This window comes from Nuphar pumila, chromosome 3, assembly GCF_984573655.1.
Source record: "Nuphar pumila chromosome 3, dmNupPumi1.hap1.1, whole genome shotgun sequence".
NCBI lineage: Eukaryota > Viridiplantae > Streptophyta > Magnoliopsida > Nymphaeales > Nymphaeaceae > Nuphar > Nuphar pumila.
In genome coordinates this window covers 51,831,314-51,856,538 of record NC_143251.1, presented here as the reverse complement: position 1 = coordinate 51,856,538, position 25,225 = coordinate 51,831,314, and the positions used below count along the sequence as shown (strand labels likewise).

The 25,225-nt window shown below is 36.5% G+C and overlaps 1 protein-coding gene across 3 annotated transcripts; it reads right to left on the bottom strand.

The window, feature by feature from the left end:
- Positions 1-1,978: 1,978 nt before the first annotated feature.
- LOC149842884 (Restriction endonuclease, type II-like superfamily protein) lies at positions 1,979-24,948 on the bottom strand. Of its 3 annotated transcripts, XM_089999503.1 has the most exons (4): positions 24,837-24,945; positions 13,022-13,108; positions 12,698-12,783; positions 1,979-3,344 (listed from the first exon to the last, which is right to left on the bottom strand). In XM_089999503.1, the coding sequence occupies exon 4, from the start codon at positions 3,304-3,306 to the stop codon at positions 2,476-2,478; it is 831 nt and encodes a 276-aa protein (XP_089855629.1). In that variant the 5' UTR covers positions 3,307-3,344; positions 12,698-12,783; positions 13,022-13,108; positions 24,837-24,945; the 3' UTR covers positions 1,979-2,475. The 3 variants fall into 3 exon arrangements, with proteins under 3 accessions (XP_089855629.1, XP_089855628.1, XP_089855630.1); XM_089999502.1 differs by lacking the exon at positions 12,698-12,783 and having other exon boundaries at positions 24,837-24,948; XM_089999504.1 differs by lacking the exon at positions 12,698-12,783 and having other exon boundaries at positions 1,979-3,372; positions 24,837-24,856.
- Between the last annotated feature and the right edge of the window lie 277 nt (positions 24,949-25,225).

Genomic DNA, 25,225 nt, shown 5'->3' with positions numbered 1-25,225 from the left:
CCGAGAAGGAGGTGGCTCAACTACCGAAACAGGCTTTCGATCTCGATGTATGATCTTCACCACCATGGAAGCTTCGTGCCACTGCGCCACCGACAGAGGTCGATGATCACCACCCGAAGTCTGCCCACCCAACAAAAAACTTCTGGCTCCGCCACTGGTTAAAACTATCAGATTTTAAAGTTGACTACAGTTTTTTCATTTATTACATAAAGAAACGGCACATGAGATTAGAGAGAGCTAACTATATGTTGGTCATGCCATGGGCTGCTTTACTTTGCAAAAGGGAATGCCCACATAGTAACTCAAACACTGAGTAGGGTGAAACCTCCGTATCCATGCGCCTTAGACCAGGTAAGCGACTCATTGAGGTGTAAGAGTTAACTACAGTTAGGTGAAGGGAAAGTAACCCGAGTGGTTATCCAAACAACCATTAAAAAATTTTAGACATTTTATCTTACGCATTTGAAAGTTGACCACCTATATCTAAATTATTCCAAACACCGTCTTTTACTCTTTTTCAAATGGTATTTTCTTTGTAAATAACTGATGATAAATCAAAGTTTAGATATGCAATTTCTCCCTTGTAATTATTTTGCAGTCTCTGCTTAGTCCATGTTTGGAAGTGGAAAAAGAAATTGAACATTTCTGTAATAAATGTAATAAAATGTGAAAAATAGAATCTTCTCATGCTATTTCAAACAAGTGAAACAAAAAAATCCCATTTTGTCAGCCGTACATGTGAACTTTTCAGCACCTAAAAAGAAGAGAAATTGTAGTGAACTTTTTCTTATACATACGTTTTGTGCATTTCATATGAAAATTCTTACCGACATCACATTGGCTGGCTTCCTGTTGGTAAGACCCTAGAGGTCTCTCCCTGCCCACCGGGGAGAACACCCAGCTTCGACCTTGCATCAAGGGATGCCACTCATGGGTTTCAAACTTGTGATGTCCCATCAACTTGCTGACATTCACAAGTTGCCCCTACTAGGTGAGCGGAGCCCTTGTGGGCTTCACATGAAAATTCTTATTATGCAGATCTATCAAAACTTTTACCATTTCCAAACAGACTTATGGAGGTGCTTGCATGCTGCAGAAACGGTGCCATTTTTTGCCATGACCAAAACAAACACACCCCCACACACCCCTCTTTTCTGCAGAAAAAAATTCCTAACCAGAACAAACAAACACCCCCCACCGGAAGTCCTTGGGCACTCTATCTCAAAGGTCATTCCAACTATCCAGACTAAGATCAAGAATCCTAAGTTCACCCAACCTTTTCAAGAAGAATCACTTTGGTGAACAGTTGCACGGTCACACGCCACGATATCAGTCACACTTGGACAAGTAGACCTGTAAGTGCAACTATAACCTTGAACAAGCATCATGATTCATTGACAAGCTCACATTCTTTTTTACTTGAATTCATTGACCCCCCTCAAGAAATGACCTCACCTGAAACAAGGATCAGGCTGCCTAAATAATATCAATCATAGCCCTGCAGTACTTGCACCAAATAGCATTTTACAATAAGCATAGCTCCAATGCTGTGCACACTGCACATGAGGTAGGAGGCAGTTGCTTTTCTACTATTACATACATATGCTTAGTGCAGGGTTCCTTATACTTGCCTACCATCCAAACCATCAAATATGGAATAGACAACAGTAGAACAGTGAGCTATCACAGGTGATTCCAGTTTTCAGAAGCACTATCATCATGGTCACAGTTACTCCACTTTCTTGCAACTTGGCTACTCAAGGCTTGCTGCATATAAGAAGTGTAAGGTCTCAAGAAAACTAGATCCCATAAGATTAAACGACCTGCATACAGAATCTTACAAGGAAACGTCGTACAATTTCAGGCCCCATTGCTGCAAGATAACAAGTGTAAGCTCTCAAAACTCAAATGGACTATCAGAGGCATCCAATATTTCTGAATTTTCCGCTAGTAATAACATACGTAGAAATGGATAAAATTTCTAGATTTCTCAATTTGCATTAAAAGCACCATAAGGTCAGCTAATTCCAAAGAACAAACTTATGCAAGTCACTCTTCTATGAATGCAAGTGCTGATTAATTGATGCATTAAGTTGAATGTCAGGACCAAGCAGACATATGCTGGGCACAGTTCCAACTCAGTAAAACTTACATGTCTCTCCCCCTCTTCTCTCGGCATGCATGTTTTGATTTACACATTACTGACCGAGCATACATACATGCCTACAGCGTACATATGTTGGCAAACGAGCTTGGCCATGCAGCTTGCCGCATTATGAAACAATTGTCAAATTTTGCAAGAGGTGACCTCCCTCTAACATGCAATACATACAATACATGACAGAGGCAGCTTTGCCTCCGCAGCCTTTTAGGCCTTGACCCGATGAAAAAACGACAAGATAATGGCAAAATGAATAGAAGCCAATTCCATCTGAAAGTGCCAAGTATGCTCCCATTTGCCACTTTGTGCTATGTCTAGTAGAACTCCAATTTCCCTTCAATCTCCTTGCAAATTACCCTTGACTCTGCAGCCAAAGTCTTGCTTTGTGATATTATGTATCCTGTAAGCTGGTGCTTTTCTTTGGGCATATACCTCTGTGCCCCCTCCTTATCACCAAGAAGAACTGCTTCTCTTGCAGGAACCACGCTTTCCCACCAAAACTCCCTGAGAATCTCATGTATCAACTTCCAATAGCTATCATCCTTGAACACTCTAAACACTGTACTAGCTTTAGGCGTCCAGCAATACAAGTCCACCCACTCTCTGCCCATTATCTCAAGCAAGCCCTGCACCTGGGGTATATAGTAGTATGGGGCCTTTGTCCATGGCATGCCAAGTTCTGGCTTCCCATTATTGTAAGGACACTTGACCTCTAGTATCCCCACATCGGTAACAAGCCCATCAGGTGATCCACCCATCCAGCCAAATTCTTCCTCATTGGTATGCGTGGCAAAACCAAGAAGATCTACTTTGTGTCCAATGATGGTTTTGTACCTCTCAATTGCAGCTTCCTCATGAAGGACTCCCCATGTCATGGCAGAGGTGTTGGCCAAACTATTGACATCAGATAAAAATACTTTCTCACACCACAGCTCTGAGCGACAATTTCTCCAAAAGCCAAGGGCTGTACTGAAGGAGCTAGTAGTCAGTTTGTTTTTCCTCAGCTCAAACCACTCAGTCGAGCGTTGGGGGATGTTAACTGCAACTGCAGTGACACCAAAATTCCTAATTTGCAGAACTCGATTTTTGTTTCTTGGCACTGTATGATAGAGGAGCCGAAATGCTAGTTTGTGTGTCTTATTCATGTTCTTGACACTTGGATGAAAGGCCTTGCCGGTCAAGACTGATAGATACAAATAAACTGTGATAAGCTGATGCAAACAGAAATATTAGAAAAAAATCCATAAGCAGGTAACAAATAAATATTTGAAACATTCAACTTGTTTTAAGAAAACATACACATGAAATTTACAAGATAAATGAATTTAAACATGTTCAATGAAGAAGCGAATTTGAGATATGAAGGGAACTTTTTCTGAAATTATCAACAACCTCATGACAATAACTGATCAAGAAACATGAATGGGCTAATAAAAATTTCAGATTAAGTTTTTTGGGAAAACAATACAAAACAGAAGATATTTCCAGGTGGATGAGCAAGAAAGATTTGCAAGTTGAAAACATTTTATAATAATCAATGTGGTATAAAATACCAGAATAATGATCTAATCTGGTAAGAGATAAAATTACAAGAGCAGAAGCAAATGAAACAAAGAAGACAACCAATGCTGGAAGAATTGGGGATTGGAGAAAAGGACTCCTAAATGGAAATTTCCTCTTCAGAAGAGACTTGCAGTCTGGTGTTGATCAAGTGAACAAAAACAAATCCCTCCAAATTATTCCTCAAAGTCCCATGGGAGCTGAACGAAATCCACCTTTAAATCTCCATATCCTTCCAACTGAGTCGTAACAGAGCCTAAGAAGCTCTAACAAGTAGCTCATCAGTTCAAGTAAAGCAATAATCAGTCTTTATAATTGAACTGCTAATTTGTGCTTTAGAGAATAGCACAACTTGCAACTGGAACAACGAAATCTCTCAAATGATGTCACATTAAGTTGTTCTTCAGTTAGAATTTTGATGGTTTATGGTGTTCAAAAACTATAGGTGCTACTTTTAACAAGAAAACAGTGACTCTCGGAGAAGGGAACAAAGAAATAATTTCAATGAGAATGGCTGCTAAACCGTTTTCATGGAATTGTTTGTAATAGTCATTGATTAAAAGAGAAAAAAAACGTAAAAAACAAAAGATGCACAATTGCACACTATAAAGAAAGACCAGTGCATTAGCAGTTGTTAGCATGACATTACAGTTTTGATGCAAACTGGAGTGTAAATCCAGAGACATAGAAAGTAACATATTCTTAAGACTGACTCATGAGGAGCTGAAGGGGGGCGTTGAGGGAATCTGTGTAGGGCTGGTTTCTAAAGAGTCTATAATGACTTTCAGACTGCTATATTCTTCACCATGGCAATCGTTTGAAAAATGTGGCAATGGCCCACAGTATAAAAAATTGCAACAGCAGCCATGCTAGTTGTTGGACATAAATGCATGCATCGGGAATCAGATGAGCAGCAGATCTACTTCTAGACTTGGATCTAACTATAACATGGCCAAATTTAAACATCGTTAGCCATTTAACTCATGCAAACCAAGTCAGATCATGGTCAAATAATACACACCAGTCAACATGTCGGCCTGCCTAGGGTCTAGTCCTTACCTAACACATCTGGCAATCCTATTCTCATTACTTGCTAAGATAGGTTCTGCTTTTGGCTAGAATCTAGCACAATGACAACCCTCTGACATTTTTCATTGCTCTGGAGCAAAATACAGCCTCCAATGCATAAACCTTCTTTAACAAGCCGTGATGCAATAGAAGCCATTTCATTTTTTTTAAAAGCCCAAAAGGAGTAAACAGATAGCTATTAGCATCAAAAGTAAATAAACAGTAAAATAGAGATGATAGTTTGGAAAGACAGGATTTTGGTATACTAAAAGAAACAAGTAAATTAAACTTTATGTGACATCATCATAATAAGAAAAATATTAATAAACATTAGGGAAACAAAAAAATAAAATTGTCAGACACACTTCTTACACTGGAGTGAGCACTATCTAACCCCCACAAACCCGACCCCTTTCCAACAAGCCATTGACTCTATCTATCATGCCAACAATCCAAGAAAGCACATTCTGATACATCACTGTTACGTGTGCAAAGTGGGTGCAAGACAAGTAGTCACACGCTACTGTCCATGTAACAAATGCACAACTAAAGTAGGGGTTCAAGGAAATTTACTGAAATAAAGTTGTAATACATGAGCAAGTTTATATTATTCATGTGAAAAAATCATTATTATTCTATGGCAGTAAGTATACCTCTATTAAGGATATTGTAACTTTGCAATAAAAACAAATTTGGAGTGTACATTAAAGTGTACTAATTTGGATTGAACATAATGTAGGATCCTTTCTCCTTGTTGCTTGATTATCTGATCCCCTCGCAATTCCTCCTTAGTACATAAAGGAGGACCGTGTAAATAACATTTGCATATACTCTTCAGAAAATTAAGGCTGGCCAAAAGTTCATCATCACTAACTCAAGTAATGTTACCTTTCCCTTTTTCGTCCAGAGTTGCTACAGATCTAAATTTTGCACTGGTAGAGTTTGGAACTTTAAATGCATTTGTAAACAATTTATTTTGTCTTTAATTATTTTAAACAGAGTAAACTATTTATTTTTGTTTTTAACTATTTTAAACAGATTTAAATCTGTTTGGTGCATTCTTTATGTTCAACAACATAGAGAAGTTTAAAAATAGGGCTGCACTGAAAATCTATAAACTGTTGATATCAGGCTAAATTGACTTTGACCTTCCTAGCATTGCCCCACTTGGGTCCACCTTAATCTAACTTGCAAAGGGCTAGATGTGAATCAAGCTATGGCACCTTGATCTTATCCAAGTCCACAAAGATGCTACTTAGAGGGGTCAAAACTAACTCTTACACAAACAAGTCTTAGGAGAGCCCATGAGGCTGCGGTCATCTGGCTAGGTTGGCTGGTGACATCCCAAGTTTAAGGGGCGTCACAAGTTTGAAACCCACGGTATCCATCCCTCGCTGCAAGGCTGAAGCTGGGTGTATCACCTGGTGGGTAAGGGGGACCTGGGATTTATGTGTTAAAATGTATTTAATATATATATATACTGTATATTACATCAATACCCGATAGGGGTATTTTTGTAATTTCACATAGTTGTTTTAGAAAACAACTATTTTCTTTTCTTGATAAAATGTAATTTTATTTTTTGTTTTTTTTAATTCTTTTTTATTTCTTTTGAGGACCTAAAAGGGCTCCAACCTTAGAGTCGTTGGAGCCTCCAACAGTCACAAATGTGACCGTTGGGGGCTCCCAACGACTCTATGGGAGTCCCCTTTTGGCTCTCCTTTTGAGGCCTTTTGGCCATCCCTTTGCTCCTCTCCCTTTTGTATAAATAGGGGTGAACCCCTTGTATATTTCTCATTCTAGAGAGCTTTCTCTCTTCTCAATAAGAGGCTTTTTATATTGTTGCCTTCTTAAAGGCTTGTGCTTGTATTGTCCCTTTGTGGACTTGTGATATTGTCTCTTTTATTCATTGTTGTAAGTGCTTGTATGCACTCTTTATATTTCCGCAATATCTCATTACATGGTATCAAAGCCACTCGATTCTTGAAGGAAAGGTGTGGTTCGTGTATCTCATATTTAGTGAATATTTTCTCACTTCTTGGCAACATCATGGAGGCAAAGATTGACCTGTCTTTCAAGCGTGGTTTATGAACAATGATGAGCTTAAGGTATGTGCTAATATAGCTAAATTTCGTAGAGCCAATGAGGCTTGGTCCTTTATGAAGGGTATGTATACCCAAAAGGATCTTGCAAGAGCATACTTCTTGCAAGAAAAGATTAGAACCACCAAGCAAGGTGATTCTAGCATTCAAGACTATTATAGTACCCTAAACCCACTATGGGATGAATTGGCTCTCTTGGAGCCAAAATGGGTTTCTATGGAAGATATTGATTTAAGGCAAAAACAAATGGAACAAGAGCGATTGTTTCAATTCCTTTTTGGGCTACGTCCCGAATTTGAGCAAGTGAGATCTTCACTTCTCCATAGATCTATTTTTCCTCCTATTGAGGATGCTATTGCCGAAATCACTCAAGAGGAGACAAGGCTTGGCATGAGTAAGCATGTTGATGAAGTCCTTGCCGTATCAAAACCGGGTAACAATGTTAGAACCTATAAGCCTCCTCATTTTGGGAAACAAGGAAACTACAATGGAGGAAGAAAAATGATTGTTTGTCATTATTGCAATGAGCCGGGTCACATTAAACCCGCATGTCCAAAGCTTATTGGAACCTTCAAGCCTAAAGTGGCCTCTCTTGAAGAAACCACCACCAAAGAAGATGAAGGCAAGAACAATGACATCAAAGAAACTCTTGGACAAATATCTATGGCTCTCCAACAAATACTAAAAGTTTCTTCCTCCACATCGGATGCGGCTATTGCTTCAACATCATCACTCGGTACGTATTCTTGGATCCTTGACTCTGGAGCTTCTTTTCATATGACCCCTCATGAAAATGCACTTATTGATGTTTGCACCAATTCAAAAGACTCTTGTGTCTCTACGGCCGATGGAACTTTTTTAAAAATTTCAAGTATTGGCTCTTTTAAAGAATCTCAAAATTTTTGTGTTCCAAAAGTAAAAGTTGTTCCCAAACTAAATTTAAACCTATTTTCGGTTTCTCAAATTGCCGACCATGGATGTGAAATATCTTTCTCATCTAATGGTTGTTTTGTGCAGGATCTCCGGTCCGGCAAACGGATTGGGCAAGGGCATAGAAAGGGAGACCTCTATTATATGGACCATCTTGATCTCCCTACAAACTATTTTTGTTCTTATGTCCAAGAAAAAAATATGGAAACTTGGCATAAAAGACTTGGTCATCCAAGTTATTCCAAAATGTATCTCTTTCCTTTTGGAAACAAATTTTGTAAGGAAAAAGAAATTAATTGCAAAGATTGCATTTTTGGAAAAATGAAGTCTATTCCATTTCCAACTAGAACTTTTCTTTCATCAAGGCCTTTGAATTGGTGCATTCGGATGTTTGGGGGCCTTATCTGGTTATGTCTAAAGGGGGCTATTCATATTATGTTACGTTTATTGATGATTTTACTCGGTATGTTTGGATTTATTTCCTTGGTCATAAGTCGGAAGTATTTACTTTCTTTAAAGATTTTCATAAAAAGGTTCAAAATCAATTTCAAAATAACATATCTATTTTAAGATCCAATTCCGGTGGCGAATACTTATCTCACGAATTCCAAAACTATTTCACCCAAAATGGCATTTGCCATCAAAAGTCATGTCCTAGGACTCCCCAACAAAATGGCCTAGCGGAAAGGAAACATAGGCACATTATAGAAACCGCTAGAACATTACTTGTTTCTAAGAATATTCCAAAGAAGTTTTGGGCTGAAGCCGTTCTAACATCAACCTATCTAATCAATAGAATGTCCTCTTCTAAGTTAAAAAATGTTTCTCCCTATGAAAAACTCTTTAAATTTTCACCCGATTTCAATCGTCTTCGTATTTTTGGTTGCAAATGTTTTGTCCTATTACATAAAAGGGATAAGTTATCTCCAAAAGCAATTGAATGTGTTTTTCTAGGATATGGTGAAAATCAAAAAGGGTATAGATGTTATGATTTTAAGAATGATAAACTATATGTTTCAAAAGATGTAACATTTCTAGAAGAAGAAAACGGTTTTGATAAAATAGAAGAAACAAATGAAATTGATTATATATTCTTATATGATCTTATTGATGACATACAAGAAGATTTTCTTGAAAACATAGACGATACTCGTGAGGTATCCCCTCTTGACATAACACCCTCAAATGATAGTGATTCAAATATAAATATTCATGATAGTGATACCAATATAAATGTTTACTCAAGAAGAAATCAAGAAAATCCTATTAGTGCCCTCGAAAAATACTCTCAAATTTCTGAATCCACTGAGGAACCACAAGTTAGGCATTCTTCTAGAATTTCAATACCCCCAAATAGGTTTGTATCCTATGATTCCTTAACTCCCAACTATCGGGCATGTTTAATAACCCTACATTCTTATTTTGAATCGGCTCACTATAATCAAGCTAAATTTATACCTCATTGGGTTGAAGCAATGCAAGTTGAACTAAATGCTTTAAAAAAGGCCAATACTTGGGAAATAGTTAATCTACCCTTACACAAAAAACCTATTGGTTGTCGCTGGGTCTTCAAAGTTAAAACTAAAAGGGATGGCTCTTTAGAATGATACAAAGCTAGATTAGTTGCTAAGGGATACTCCCAAGAATATGACATTGATTACGAAGAAACATTTGCTTCCGTAGCTCGAATGACCAGTGTAAGGACCTTAATAGCTGTCGCATCAACCAAAAAATGGCCTATTTATCAACTTGACGTAAAAAATGTCTTTTTAAATGGAAGTTTAAGTGAAGAAGTTTATATGGATCCGCCACCCGGAATAAATATTAAGCAAGGTCAAACACTTCGGCTTTTGAAGGCATTGTATGGTCTTAAACAAGCTCCTAAGGCTTGGTATGATCGTTTCAGTGATATCATGATAAAGTTAGGATTTCACTCTTGTTATACTGACACTGCTCTTTTTGTTAAACATGCAGGTTCTAGTATCGTAATTTTGTTGCTTTATGTTGATGATATGATTATCACTGAGAATGATCAAAATAGTATTATTAATGTTAAAAATATGTTAAAAAATAATTTGATATGTCTGACTTAGGTTTTCTCAGATATTTTCTTGGAATTGAAGTTGCATATTCTCCTAGAGGATATATTTTATCACAGATGAAGCTTGCTGCAGATATATGTTCTAAGTCTGGGATTTCTGATGATAAGAAAGTAGAGACTCCTGAGGTTATTAATGCCAAATTGCGGTTGGAGGATGGGGTTCTTCTGGAAGATCCCACACCTTACAGACAACTCATTGGGTCTCTTACCTATTTAACCATCACCAGACCAGATATCACTCATGCGGTTCACTCAGTTAGCCAATTTCAGCATGCTCCTACAACTGTGCATATGAGTATTGTTCTCCGAATCATCCGCTACATTCGGAATACCATCAATAAAGGGTTATTTCTATCCTTATCTTCTTCCTTGAATCTTTTTGCTTATACTGATGCAGATTTGGGAGGTAATCCCAATGATCGAGTCTCAATTACTGGTTTTTGTGTCTTTTTAGGGGACTCTTTGATTACCTGGCGATGCAAGAAGCAACAGAAAGTTTCACTATCATCCACTGAAGCTGAGTACCGGGCTATGACAACCACGACAATGGAACTTGTATGGCTTCGCAGTCTGCTTAAAGACATGGGAGTTGATATTACCGAAGCCTCAAAACTATGTTGCGACAACAAGAGTGCCATCTATATTGCGAGCAATCATACTTTTCATGAGCGTACAAAACATATCGAAATGGATTGCCACTATGTTCGTGACGAATTCTTATGAGGAACTATTGCTCTTCCATATGTCACTTCAGAATATCAGTTGGCGGACTTCTTCACTAAAGCTCTTTCGGCTCCTCGCTTCATGTTTCTTCTTAGCAAACTTTCCGTCATTTCCCCGTAAAGTTTGAGGGGGGTGTTAAAATGTATCTAATATATATATATATATATATATATATATATATATATATATATATATATATATATATATATATTACATCAATACCCGATAGGGGTATTTTTGTAATTTCACATAGTTGTTTTATAAAACAACTATTTTCTTTTCTTGATAAAATGTAATTTTATTTTTTGATGAAGAAAGGTGTTTCTCTCAAGTACATTAGTATAATTAAAGATATGTATGAAGGAGTAGTAACCAATGTCCGCACTTGTGGAGGGGCGACAACCAATTTTCCGATAATGGTTGGGTTACATCAAGGATTTGCTTTAAGCCCTTTCCTATTTGCGATAGTAATGGATGAGCTTACGAGATCAATTCAAGAAAATGTACCGTGGTGTATGTTGTTTGCTGATGATATTGTTTTGATTGATGAGTCTAGAGTTGGGGTTAATGCTAAGTTAGAATTATGGAGACAGACATTGGAAGCTAGAGGTTTTAAGTTGAGTAAGAGTAAGACTGAATATATAGAATGTCGGTTTAGTAAGCAACGAAGTAGTGATGGGAGTGTAGCGAAGCTTGGTGAGCAAGAAATACCGGTGAATGATTATTTCAAATATTTGGGATCCATCATTCAAAAGTATGGAGAAATTGATGGAGATGTAAATCATAGGATAAAGGTTGGGTGGATGAAATGGAAAAGTGCAATTGGAGTGTTGTGCGATCGTAGAATGCCATTGCGGTTGAAGGAAAAGTTTTATAGGACGACTATTAGACCCGCTTTACTATATGGTACGGAATGTTGGGCTGCCAAGAGACATCATATTCAAAAAATGAGTGTAGCTGAGATGCGGATGCTTAGATGGATGTGTGGAAATACAATAAAAGATAAGATTCGGAACGAGGAGATACGTAAGAAGGTAGGTGTTGCACCCATTGAAAATAAGATGTGAGAGAATCGTTTATGGTGGTTTGGACATATTCGGCGAAGGCCTAATGATGCTTCAGTTAGAAGGTTGGAGAAATGGGAAAATATATTAGTTAAAAAAGGTCGAGGTAGGCCTAGGAAGACTTGGATGGATATGATAGGAAAGGATATGAATGCTTTGAACATCACCGAGGACATGGCATTGGATAGAAATGATTGGAGGAAAAGGATTTATGTGGAAGACCCAAAATGAATTTCTTTTTTGGTTCATATCGCTGACCCCAATTGTTTTGGGATGAAGGCGTAGTTGTTGTTGTTGTTGTTGTTGTTGTTGTTGTTGTTGTTGTTGTTGTTGTTGTTGTTGTTGTTTTAAATTCTTTTTTTATTTCTTTTGAGGACCTAAAGGGGATCCAACCTTAGAGTCGTTGGAGCCCCCAACGGTCACAAATGTGACCGTTGGGGGCTCCCAACGACTCTATGGGAGCCCCCTTTTGGCTCTCCTTTTGAGGCCTTTTGGTCATCCCTTTTGTATAAATAGGGGTGAAGCCCTTGTATATTTCTCATTCTAGAGAGCTTTCTCTCTTCTCAATAAGAGGCTTTTTATATTGTTGCCTTCTTAAAGGCTTGTGCTTGTATTGTCCCTTTGTGGACTTGTGATATTGTCTCTTTTATTCATTGTTGTAAGTGCTTGTATGCACTCTTTATATTTCCGCAATATCTCATTACATTACGCTGATGGATGGCACTAAGAGGGCACATGTCAACTGATAGTACCTTCAAACAATTAGACAATCGACAGTTTTCTTACTGGCTATCTGCACAAAAAAAGGCTCAGCAAGAACATAATAAAAACAACCTCATATATGACCTCATTGTGTCCTAGATGAGTCCATCTGCTCCCAACAAGGGCACATTTAAGCAAAAAAAAAAAGATTGGACAGACTATCCTAGTTCCGACCTTAAAACAGTCTAGGCATGACCAAGATTGACTTTGATCTGAAGTAGATTACCTATCTCAGAGTCAAACTTATGCGTTCAAGACATGCAATGGAAGCTGCTTGGATCTCACTGACTCTACATCAAAATTGACTTGGACCTGCACAGCTTGAGCTGAGATTAATGGCAGCATGTCAATGGATCAAATTTAAAGAGAAAATAGATGTACAAATGCGAGGGGGCTTTCAAATTTTATTCATTATACTTTGTCTTTTGCCATAGATAAGCCAACAAAGTACAGCCAACAAACAATAAAAATATTACGTAAGTAATGGCAGCAATAACTAGTAAACAGAAACAACAAAGATTAAATCAATAAGGTAAGCTAGTTTCCCAACCTTTATGACATGGGAAAAAATCCAAGCCTGACACTGCAATACCACTTGTCATGGAATTTGCTATTAAATGAATTGAACGGATTAACCCTGTTGAAAGCAACATCAGTGGTAACAAAACACAAAAAATCATTAGTATCATAATGTAGATTGATGACCAAAAGACACACTGCCAAACATGAAGGAGACATGAAAACAACTTTCCATCAGCTTCCCACAATGCAAACATAGATAATATCAGTGTTTTTCTATACATTCAAGCCATGTAACAGAAAACTGAAAGGTTATTATTGACAGCAGTAAAAGTCATGAATTCCAGACACAGCTCTTATATGGCCAAATCCATGTTTTCAAGTAAACAAGAAGCTAAACTTCTGGTCAGAAGATGTTTACATCAATGTTGTATCATAAGTACGATACATATCGTTACTTTTTGGAAATACAATACGATACACTCGTATCGTGATACGAGTGTATCGTACCCGTATCAGGTACAATAAGAAGAAGAACTTATTGGTTTTAATTAGTAAGGTTTTAATTAGTTTATTTTGCTTTTTATATGTTAATCTCATATTTTTTAGTACTTATTTGAGATTTTTTATTGCTTATTGGTTGTTGCTTTATAGGATATTATATTTTTCAATTATATAATTAGTTTTCCAGTTATGTAATCAGTTTTTTAGTTACTTTTATATGTTAATCTTATATTTTTTAGTACTGATTTGAGATTTTCTATTTCTTATTAGTTGTTACTTCATCAATAAAGCATTTCTTTATTTATTTGTATTTTTAGATATATTTTTTTAAAGTTTTCAAAAAAAAATTGAGGTTTACGCCTCGCCTCAGTTTTTGGTGGAGCGCCTCGCTACGCTTCAACGCTTTTCACAATACTGGTTGGGACACATCATAATGTTGTTGCATGCACATCAAGAAAATTGTCGGGTGCCTTGAAATGAAAATATCAGCAATTACTTGATGATCTGAGTGAAAAAAGACAAGAAAAAGATGAATGAAGAAGAAATGGGGTATGTGGAGCCCTTGGAGGATGTGTATTGCGAAGATGAGCTTCGTACTTCTGATCCTGCAACTCCTAACATAGGATAAGAAGTAGGAAGTTCTGCAGCAAAGGGAAAAGGTGTAGTTGGTTCCAACAGTAGTGTCGTCGCGGGTACAAAAAGAAGAGGAGTGTAATGAAATGGTGGTCTTCAACAAATGCACAAATAACTCACAAACAAGTGTCTATTGGAGACACTACAAGCATGACCCTTGAAAGGGGTATAAAGAGAAGAACACTTGAAAAATAAATAATACTTTATTCATGAACAAAATGCTTAAGAAGCATAGTTATTTACATTGAAGGGGTTCACCCCTATATATACAAAACAATGGGAGAGAGAGGAGAGCTCATTTTGAGCTCTCCAAAAAGAGACGTTGGATTCCAACGTCTCTTAATATAGCTGTTGGACTACAGTCCAACAGCATTTATTATTATAGCTGTTGGACTACAGTCCAACCGCTACTTGCTGGATCAAAATATCTAGTTTCTATTGAACTAGATGCTAAAAAAGAAAATAAAAAATAGAAAAAGAAAATATAATAATATTAAATAATATATATATATATATTGCAGTTTACATTTTAACACTCCCCTTCAAACTTACGGTACAATGAGCGAAAGTTTGTCTAAGAGGAAGTGAAATCTGGGAGCAGCGAGAGGCTTGGTGAAGAAGTCTGTTAATTGATATTCTGATGTAACATATGGCAGATCAATGGTTCCATGTAAGTATTCCTCTCTGACATAGTAACAGTCCATCTCAATGTGTTTAGTGCGCTCATGGAATGTCCGGTTGCTTGCAATGTAGATCGTACTTTTGTTGTCACAGCACATCTTTGAAGCTTGTGTTGCTTTAGCTCCCATATCTGCTAGCAATCGTCTGAGCCAAACAACCTCCATAGTGGTGGTTGCCATGGCTCTGTATTCAGCTTCGGTGGAGGAAAGAGAGACTTTCTGCTGCTTCTTGCACCTCCACGAAATTAAGGTTTCACCTAAGAACACACAAAAACCAGTAGTTGAGTGTCTATTATTGGGATCACCTCCCCAGTCAGCATCAGTATATGCAATTAAATTTAATGAAGATGAAGCAGACAAGAAGAGTCCTCGTGAAAGGTAGGATTTTAAGTATCTAATAATACGCAAAATCGCTCCCATGTGCACGGAGGTGGGAGCATGCTGAAACTAACTAACTGTATAAACCGCATGAGTTATATCTGGCCTAGTAATGGAAAGATAAGAAAGAGCTCCAACAAGTTGTCTATAAGGAGTAGGATCATCAAGAAGTTCTCCATCATCAATTTTCATTTTAACATTGACAACTTCTGGAGTGTCTACTTTCTTATCATCTGTAATTCCAGACCTGGAAACGATATCAAGAGCAAATTTAGATTGAGATATCAAATACCCCCGAGGGGAATAAGCAACTTCAATGCCTAAAAAATATCTTAATAAACCTAAGTCAGTCATTTCAAAGTGAGTTTTAAGAAGAGATTTGATATTTGCAACTCCCTGTTTGTCGCCTCCGGTGATGATCATATCGTCCACATAGAGAAGAAGAATAATGATGCATGCATCAGATTTCTTAACAAACAAAGCAGTGTCAGTTAAACAAGGTTGAAAACCAATATCAAGCATAACATGACTAAATCGGTCATACCAGGCTTTTGGAGCCTGTTTAAGACCATAAAGAGCTTTTTCTAGACGAAGAGCTTTACCCTTAGGGATACTAATACCAGGTGAGGCTTCCATGTATACTTCTTCAACGAGATTCCCATTCAAGAAAGCATTTTTGACATCTAATTGAAAGATAGGCCATGTTCTAATGGAGGCCAAGGCTATTAAAGTTCTAACAGTGGTCATACGGGCCACAGGAGCAAATGTTTCTTCATAATCGATGTCATACTCTTGAGCATATCCTTTTGCTACTAAACGGGCCTTATATCTTTTCAGGGTCCCATCACTTTTGGTTTTGACTTTGTATACCCACCTACAACCTATAGGTTTCTTACCCGGAGGAATATCTTGTATCGTCCAAGTATTGGCCTTTTCTAGTGCATCCAATTCTATTTTCATGGCTTCTATCCATTTTATATGATTTTTTGCTTGAGAATAGGATGATGGTTCAACATATGATTGTATTAATGTAATGGCGGCCCTATACGTGGGTGAAAAAGATTCATAAGACACAAATTTTTCTGGAGGTTTAGAGATTCTAGACGTTCTTCTAGGTGAGACTTCAGAGTATTTTTGTAATGCACATGGAAGATTTTGCTCTCTACGTCTTGAATATTGTAGACTAACATCCCTATGGATTTGCTCTTCATTATCATCATTTTCAACAACAATAGGACTTTGATCATTGTCAAGGTCACATCCAACATCACATTCATTGGATTTTGAAGTTGGATCAATTAAAAACGAGTATTCAGTGACATCCTTGGATTTTTCAAATTCAAAGAAACTTTCTTTTTCCAAAAAAGATACATTTCTTGACACATATAATTTGTCATTTTGAAAATCGAAACACCTGTAGCCTTTTTTATTATCAGCATATCCTAAAAAGGCACATGGGATTGCACGAGGAGAGAGTTTGTCATTTCTGTTGGTGAAAACAAAACATTTGCATCCAAAGACTCTTAATCTAGAATAATCTGGAGTTAAATTAACAAGCTTTTCTATTGGAGTTGTATTCTTTAATGAGGAAGATGGCATCCTATTAATGAGGTAGGTGGCAGTTAGGACCGCTTCAGCCCAAAAACTTTTTGGAACTTGATTTGCAATTAGCAATGTCCTAGTAGTTTCCATAATGTGCCGATGTTTGCGTTCGGCTAGGCCATTCTGTTGTGGAGTGTGTGGACATGATCTTTGATGTGTAATACCATGTAAATTGAGATAGTCTTTGAATTCGTTGGACATAAATTCTTCCCCTGAATCAGTGCGAAAAACAGAAATATCATTTTGAAACTTATTTTTAACCATTTTATGAAATATTTGGAAGTTAGCAAAGACATCAGATTTATGTTTAAGAAAATAAATCCAAGTATGTCTAGAAAAGTCATCAACAAAAATGACATAATATGTATAACCACCTTTGGAAATAACTGGTGCGGGGCCCCAAACATCCGAATGTATTAACTCAAGTGGTCGTGAGGAAACAAAAGTTCTACTAAGAAATGGTAACCTTTTCATTTTGCCAAGAATGCAGTCTTTACAAGAAAAATTTTCAGAATTACAAAATTTTTCCAAACTTGGAAAATATTGAATTTTAGACATATGAGGATGGCCAAGCCTTTTGTGCCATAAATCCAATTCTAATTTCTGAATATTATAACAAAATGCATTCTTGGGTAATTCCAAAAAGTCCATGTAATAAAGTCCTCCTTCTCTATGGCCTTCCCCAATCAGCTTCCCTGACTGGCGATCCTGTACCCAACAACCATGAGAAGAGAAGGAGATATTACATCCATAATCAGATATTTGCGAGACAGATAAGAGATTCAAATTAAGTTTAGGGATATATCTAACTTCTGGGATAAAAAATCTTTTGGATTTTTGAAGATTTTCAAAACATCCTATTCCTTTTACTTCGAGAGATGTGCCATCGGCTGTAAAAACCTTTGACACACTTGAGTCATTTTTAAGACATTCGGATAGACTATTAACATTTGGGGTCATATGAAAAGAAGCACCAGAATCTAAAAGCCAAGGAAAGTTACCTGGACCGGAGAAAGATGCAACTGCCGCTCCAGTTGAGGCTTCGGTTGAGGAGGATACCCCTTTGAGAAGAGGTTGAAGGATTTCCATCAGTTGAGCCATAGACACAGGTGCATCTTGATCTTTTGACTCAGATACAACTCTTTTTTCTTCTCTTCTTTTTAACTTTGGACATTGAGGCCTATAGTGCCCCAGTTCATGACAATGATGACAAATAACTTTTCTTTTATCAAAGCCGCCGTTTTGCCTCCAAAATGAGGCGGCTTGTAAGTACGAGTATGATTCCCCGGTCTAGATACAGCTAAAACGGAGTCATCATCAACTTTTGGAGTACTTTTTCTAAGTCTATTTTCCTCCATAGTGAGCTCTTCTATAGTATCAACAATAGAAGGAATTTTTCCACGATGTAAAAGGGCCGATTTGGTGGATTCAAACTCCGGCCTTAGACCATTCACAAATTGATAGAAATGTTCCATATTGAGTTGCTTTTGGCGAAGCTCGTTGTCTTCGGCACAATGCCATTTGGGCTCAAGAAGAGCCAACTCTTCCCAAAGTTCGGACAACTCATTATAATATTCTCGAATAGTTTTATCTTTTTGGGTCATTGTCCGAACTTTATCTTGTAAATTGCATACATGTGCAATATCTTTAAGGGAATACATGTTTTTGAGGTATTCCCAAGCCTTATCGGCATGCTCAAACTTAGCTAGACTAGAGCATTTTTTAATGTCTATGCTATTGATGAGCCATGACATAATTTTTGCATGCCCTATCCTCCATTCTTTCCATTTCTTTTCATAAGTGGCTAACGCCTTACTCTTCATAATCGAAGCCCACATTACATAGTTAGTATCATTTAGCTTCATAGGAATGATGGTGATCTTATCATTGTCATCCATCTTTTACAAGGGTAAGAGAGGAATAAATAGGAGGAGAAAGAGAGAAAAATAAAAAGAAAAGAAAAAGAGTAGACAAAGGAATAAGAGAGGATACAAAACCAATTTTTTTTGTAGCACAAGTTCGCCTTTCTTCAAACAAATCTTCTTGAGCCAAGAACAAGGTGATGAAACACCTTTTGTAAATGTGGCACGAAAATCGAGGCGGAAGCACTTCAAGATCTAAGGATTTCGTAGCTTTGATACAATGTAATGAAATGGTGGTCTTCAACAAATGCACAAATAACTCACAAACAAGTGTCTATTGGAGACACTACAAGCATGACCCTTGAAAGGGTATAAAGAGAAGAACACTTGAAAAATAAATAATATTTTATTCATGAACAAAATGCTTAAGAAGCATAGTTATTTACATTGAAGGGGTTCACCCCTATATATACAAAACAATGGGAGAGAGAGGAGAGCTCATTTTGAGCTCTCCAAAAAGAGACGTTGGATTCCAACGTCTCTTAATATAGCTGTTGGACTACAGTCCAACAGCATTTATTATTATAGCTGTTGGACTATAGTCCAACAGCATTTATTATAGCTGTTGGACTACAGTCCAACAGCTACTTGCACAGTCAAGTTCCAACAGGAACTTGACTGGATCAAAATATCTAGTTTCTATTGAACTAGATGCTAAAAAAGAAAATAAAAAAATAGAAAAAGAAAATAATAAAAGAAAATATAATAATATTAAATAATATATATATATATTGCAGTTTACATTTTAACAAGGAGGAGAAGAGAGTTCTTCGAGAGAAAGTAAAGCTAGAGGCTCTAATAGGAGACTGCCCTTTGGGCGCAACCCAACATTTGTAATACTATGACTCCTCAACATTTAGTCGAGCAGGCGAATATCGCAGTTGGAAGATGGTTCTATGATGACTAAATTCCTTTCAATGCGGTAAATTCCTTTCATTTTCAGGCCATAAAAGATGTCATAATCAGTATCGAGTCTGGATATAAAATGCCTTCATATCATGTTTTGAGAGAAAAAGTTTTAGATATTAATGTAAAAGAAATGAAGGCATATTGTGATGAAATGAGGCAATCATAGAGAGAAATTGAGTGTAGCATAATAGCAGATGAGTGGGCAAACAGAAAGTCAGGGACCTTGATAAATTTTCTTCTCTATTGCCCCCAAAGGAACTATGTTTTTGAAGTCAATTAATCTGTCTGATATGCCTAAGACTCCAGATGTATTGCTCAAAGTTTTAAATGAGGTTGTACAACAGATTGAACCTCAAAATATTATGCAATTTATTATTGATAATACAGTAACTTATAGGACAGCAGGTAAAGAATTGGTAGAAAATTTTGGGTCATTCTTTTGGACCCCGTGTGCCCATTGCATAGACCACTTCCTTGAAGACATCGACAACATGGATGAGATAAAGCAGACAGATGAATAATGCTAAGAAATTACTATATTTATTTATAATCATGCATGGGTTTTGAGCCTAATGAGAAAGTACATTGGTGGTGCTGAGTTGATTCGTAATGCAGTTACTAGATTTGCTACAATTTTTTTATAATGCAAAGTCTAATAAAGAATAGAGTTGCACTAAAAAAAATGTTTTCATCATACAAGTGGAATGCATATCCCCATGCACACCAAAAAAAACACAAAAAAATTGTATATATTGTATTAAGAAGTGAATTTTGGGATTCATGCATAAAGTTGTTAAGAATGATTATACCTACCTTTGGTGAAGGTGCTTCGATTGGTTGACAGTGAAGACAGACCATCTATAGGTTATCTCTATGAGGCCATGGATAAGGCAAAAGAAGTCATTAAAGATAATTTAAGAGAAAAAAAATTATACATACATATATGGAACATCATTGATCATAGGTGGACTGAGCAACTTCATCAACCTCTTCATGCTGCAGCATGTTATTTAAATCTTGCATTTAGATACTCCCCTACGTTTAAAATGGACAGAAAAGCCAACAAAGAAATTTGGATTGCATCAAAGGGTTGAACCCTGATTATAGCATTCAAAATCAAATTCATAAGGAAATAGAAACTTATGATAATGCATTGTATGCCATGTCACATAGGTGCATGTACGATGATACAGCACTTTAAAAAAACTTGGGTGCGGGGGTGCGAGAGTATATATATATATATATATATATATATATATATATATATATATATATATATATATATATATATATTTTCTTCTCAAACAAACTTGGCTCTGAATACCTAGACCGATTCAAACCTGGGTTTACTTTGACCCAGGTCTGAATCCAACTGATTCAAAGTAAACCCAACAGACCCAGGTCCAGATATAGGAGAAGAAAAAAGCAAAAGGTGTAAATTTCAACAAAAGATAACACTTTTCCGCTCTTCACAACAAAAATATTAAAAAAAGGGAAACCTGAGGCGTCAGCTATTATTGATTTAAATTTCAAAAAGAAAAAATATTAAAGGCAGGCAGGTTACAGCTAGTTGAGGATGACAAGTGTCAGTTGATGTGACAATACAAGGGCCATGTATCTTCCTTTGACATTTTTTTTAGATAACTCTATCATTCTCTATCTCTCTATTCCAACGAGATGAAAAAAGAGGAGGACAGCCCCAACCCTCTCTCTCTCTCTCTCTCTCTCTCTCTCTCTCTCTCTCTCTCTCTCTCTCTCTCTCTCTCTCTCTCTCTCGTGATGTGTTTGTCGCACTGGGTGCGGCACCCGCACCCACGTTGCGTCGCGTTGACGCAGGTGTGAGGGCCCTTTTGTCGAGTCCCTGTGACATAGATTGTATGATATGGGAAGACCTATAGCAGTACGAACCTGTGTCACGATGCGTTCAGGTAATTTATTTTGTCTATTTCAATTTTAATTTCATATTGTTATTTAGTTATGATGTTTTGTATTATTGAATTTGTTATCGTTTTATTGATTTCTCATTTTTTCATTTTTTTCATAAGTGGTGGGCTAGGTTTGGAAGTGATGTTCTAAATTGAAGAGATTTTGTCATTCATATTCTTAGTCAAACATGTAGTGCAAGTAAATGCGAGAGAAACTGAAGTGTCTTTAAGCAAATTCATACAAAAATAAAAAATAGATTAGAGCATAAAAGGCTCAATGACCTCATCTACGTTCGGTACAACTTACGACTGAGGCAGAGGTATATAAAATTATAAAGTTTATTTTCATTTTCATGTGTTTATTTAAAGTTTTTTATATCATTCAAAACCCAACTAATTTCAATTTTTCATGACATTCTTTTAGGCAAATCGAAAAGTTATCGTCAAGAGGGTACAAAGAGCAATTCGATCACATCAGTTTGGAACATTTTGATGAATTGGATGCATGGGTTGAAAAAGAAGCAAGGATTTTTTTGAATGAAGAAAACATTTAGTGCATTAACATGGAAGGAGCACAGGAGATAGATGATGAAGACCCCATATATCTTGGAGATGATGTGAATGTCGAAGGAGGAGAAGAAGAAGAAGAAGATAATGATGATGCATGATTACGATTATTGAGGTTTTATATAATATAATTTAAAAAAACTTGGTTATTTAACACTTAATAGTTCATGCACTTGGTTATTTTGTTTTTGTTTATGTAATATGAAAGTATGAGTCTTGTGGAATGTTCTTAATTGCAAGATATTTAATATTTTGCATTATTCTTGTGAGATATGCATGCAATATTATCTATGATTCTATATTAGTCGATGTTTAATGATGTCTTATGCAACTCATAGAGGCATAAATGCTTCATATGTGATTTTATGGTTGTATTTTGTGCAATTCATCATATGTTTTTTTTAGAATTTTTGCTAAATTTTTCTGATTTTTTCTTTTTTTTGGATTTTGTTGAATTCTTTATTAAAAATTTACGATATTTTACGATATGATATGGGCTTAATTTGGGCCCGACCGATACGGGTAACGATACAATACTTACAACCTTGGTTTACATTGCTAAGTTATTCCAAAACATTGAACAAGCTGCTTCAGTCATTGTCTAGTACCTATAAAGAATGAAATAAGTTGATTCTACAATAAGGTCCAGACACAGCTGAAAGAAAATTTATTCATTCATATAAAAAGTTTCAAGACAAAGAACAACAGCATCAGCAACAACAAGAAAAAGTTGTAAAAAACAAGCCTCCATGGTCAAGAAGGAAAAAAATCCCAAGGACATTTTCAGTTCATCATGACTACTGTGAAACAAAAAAATTATCAGATCAAACATGAAAACAATGAAACAAGTAAATAAATGATACTTCTGTAATCTACAGAATGAAAACTAGTATGAAGTTAGAACAAAAGGGTGATTAACAGTCATGATAAGGAAGAATTGGTATAATGACTACACTGTCATATACAAAATGTCCTTTTCCTGGTCTCTCGCATGCATGCACACGAGATGAGGAGATAAAATTTTCCAAATGGACATCCTAAAATTTTTCTTTTCACCAGATGACAACATTTCCTTGTAACTAACAATATCAAAAGAATCACAACCTACACATGCTTCAGTCGAAATTATCATGCTAATACCATATTTTCACGCCAGACATTTTCTTCAAACATTGTTCTCATGTCTACTGAAAAAACAGCAGACTACTTATCAAGTCTATCAGTATGTCACTAGCCCACCTCAAAGAACAAAACACTTTGAAAATTGCGAAAAAAAAGGAAAGAAAAAGGGAAAACATACTAATTTTATTTTACAATATTTGGCAGAGACTGGGGACAGGCCTTGCACTAAAACAACCATTCTTCTTTCACAAAATCACCGTACATTCAAGGTCACAAACCATCATGAATCAGGATTTCTACTTCCTTATCCACTATGTACACTATTCAAAAATCATGTGAAATAAGGAAAGAAAAAATGGAATGTGAACACATGAAATCTAAACTAATCCCACTTTATTATGATCGAGACCCTAGAAAAAAGGCTGAAGCCGCTGAACCAAATACAAGATTCAATTTTTGGAGATATGAAAAAGTAGATGTAAAAGACACATTAATTGAGATAAGAAAACATGAGATAATTTCTCAGTAGAACCCCTAATGGCCCCAATTCCATGTTACAACGATTTGCAAGAAATGGAGCAATAACGCAAAGAAAAATAAAGTTGCAGGAACTTGGAAACCTAGAAATGGAAGCCAAATGACATGAATGCAGCACACAGAGAGAGAAAGAGAGAGAGAAAGGCTTGGCCAAGGAGCGTCTTCTTCTAAGTCTTTGCATGACACACTGAAAAATCTGGTTTTCTAAAGCCTTGATAATAATAAAACTTGGAATAAAACCACTTGGTTTTGTTATTTGGGTGATAGATTGCTAACCTGCAAGTAACCTGGTTATCGAAAAAATGTTGTTTTGATGATAATTAACTTGGTTTTATGAAATTTTCACCAAATAGCATAACACTTTATTTTCTGAACAATCATGATACAATTCGACATATTTTCCCTCTTCTCTATTTCTTTCATACGCATATACACACATTCATATTGATAAAACGACTACAATTCATTCATGTATCCACATAGATTAATTATATTTTTTCATCAACTAAATTGAAACGTTCAACTCTTTTTAGCTCAGGTAAAATCAAAGGTCACATAATTTTCAACTCATTAAACTAAAAAATTATGTGCATTTCCGCTCAAAATAAGTTTTGCAATTGGGCTATGGAAAGCATCATACTTAGGCATAAAGGACTCTAAAATACTTCAACGGTTCAACCTACTCATATTAAGCAATCAGGATTAATTAACTTACAAATAGTCATACAATAGACCAAGGAGTGCCTAGCATGGAAATTTGTGCAATAACCAGGCCTAGCAAACTAACTTCAAAGATTATCCAGAATTTTTCATCAGAATTCAAATGAAGATTGGTATAAAGCACAAAATAATGGTTTGCAGTCATAACCTCATCAAATGCCAGCATGACACTAACGTTCAGGCTCAGGTTTTACTAACCAACATTTTCTACAACAAAAAATAACACTTTGTAGCCAATATTACAAAGAGAGCATAAGGAAACAACAGGAATCTGGAATGAATCCATTATTCCATTGGTGAACTTCCCCTTTTCCAGCCAGCCACAGAGAGAGATGGAGAGAGAGTACCTGCGGGGCTCAAGGAATCTCACCGGCCGGTGCCGGAGGAAGCCGAATTTAGGGCAAGCGGCGGGTGAGCCTCCCCTTTTGACGAACCGTTCTCTATCCGCTGCTCCTCTGCACAAAGAGAGAGAGAGAGAGAGAGAGAGAGAGAGAGAGATTAGGGGCGGAAAACGGGTCGGATCTGGTCTCTGAGATCCACGAGCATGGTATTCTGGTCGGATTTGTCTGAAATTTATGTCACAAGGACACAAACATATGGCCACGACCCGACATTTCGACACGCAACGCAACTTTGCCGCATATCTCATTTTTTTTTTGAAAAACAGGGTACAAGGACACGGTTTTTTTAATTTATTAATTAATAAAAACTATTTTTAATGGTTTAATATACAACA

What these genes read in the sequence shown, in the direction of transcription:
- LOC149842884 (XM_089999502.1), bottom strand. Translation starts at nt 13,073, where the DNA reads ATGACAAGTGGTATTGCAGTGTCAGGCTTGGATTTTTTCCCATGTCAT. An exon ending in TTTTTTCCCATGTCATAAAG is followed by an intron (nt 3,345 to 13,021) that starts GTTGGGAAACTA and finishes TGTATCTATCAG; the next exon opens with TCTTGACCGGCAAGGCCTTT.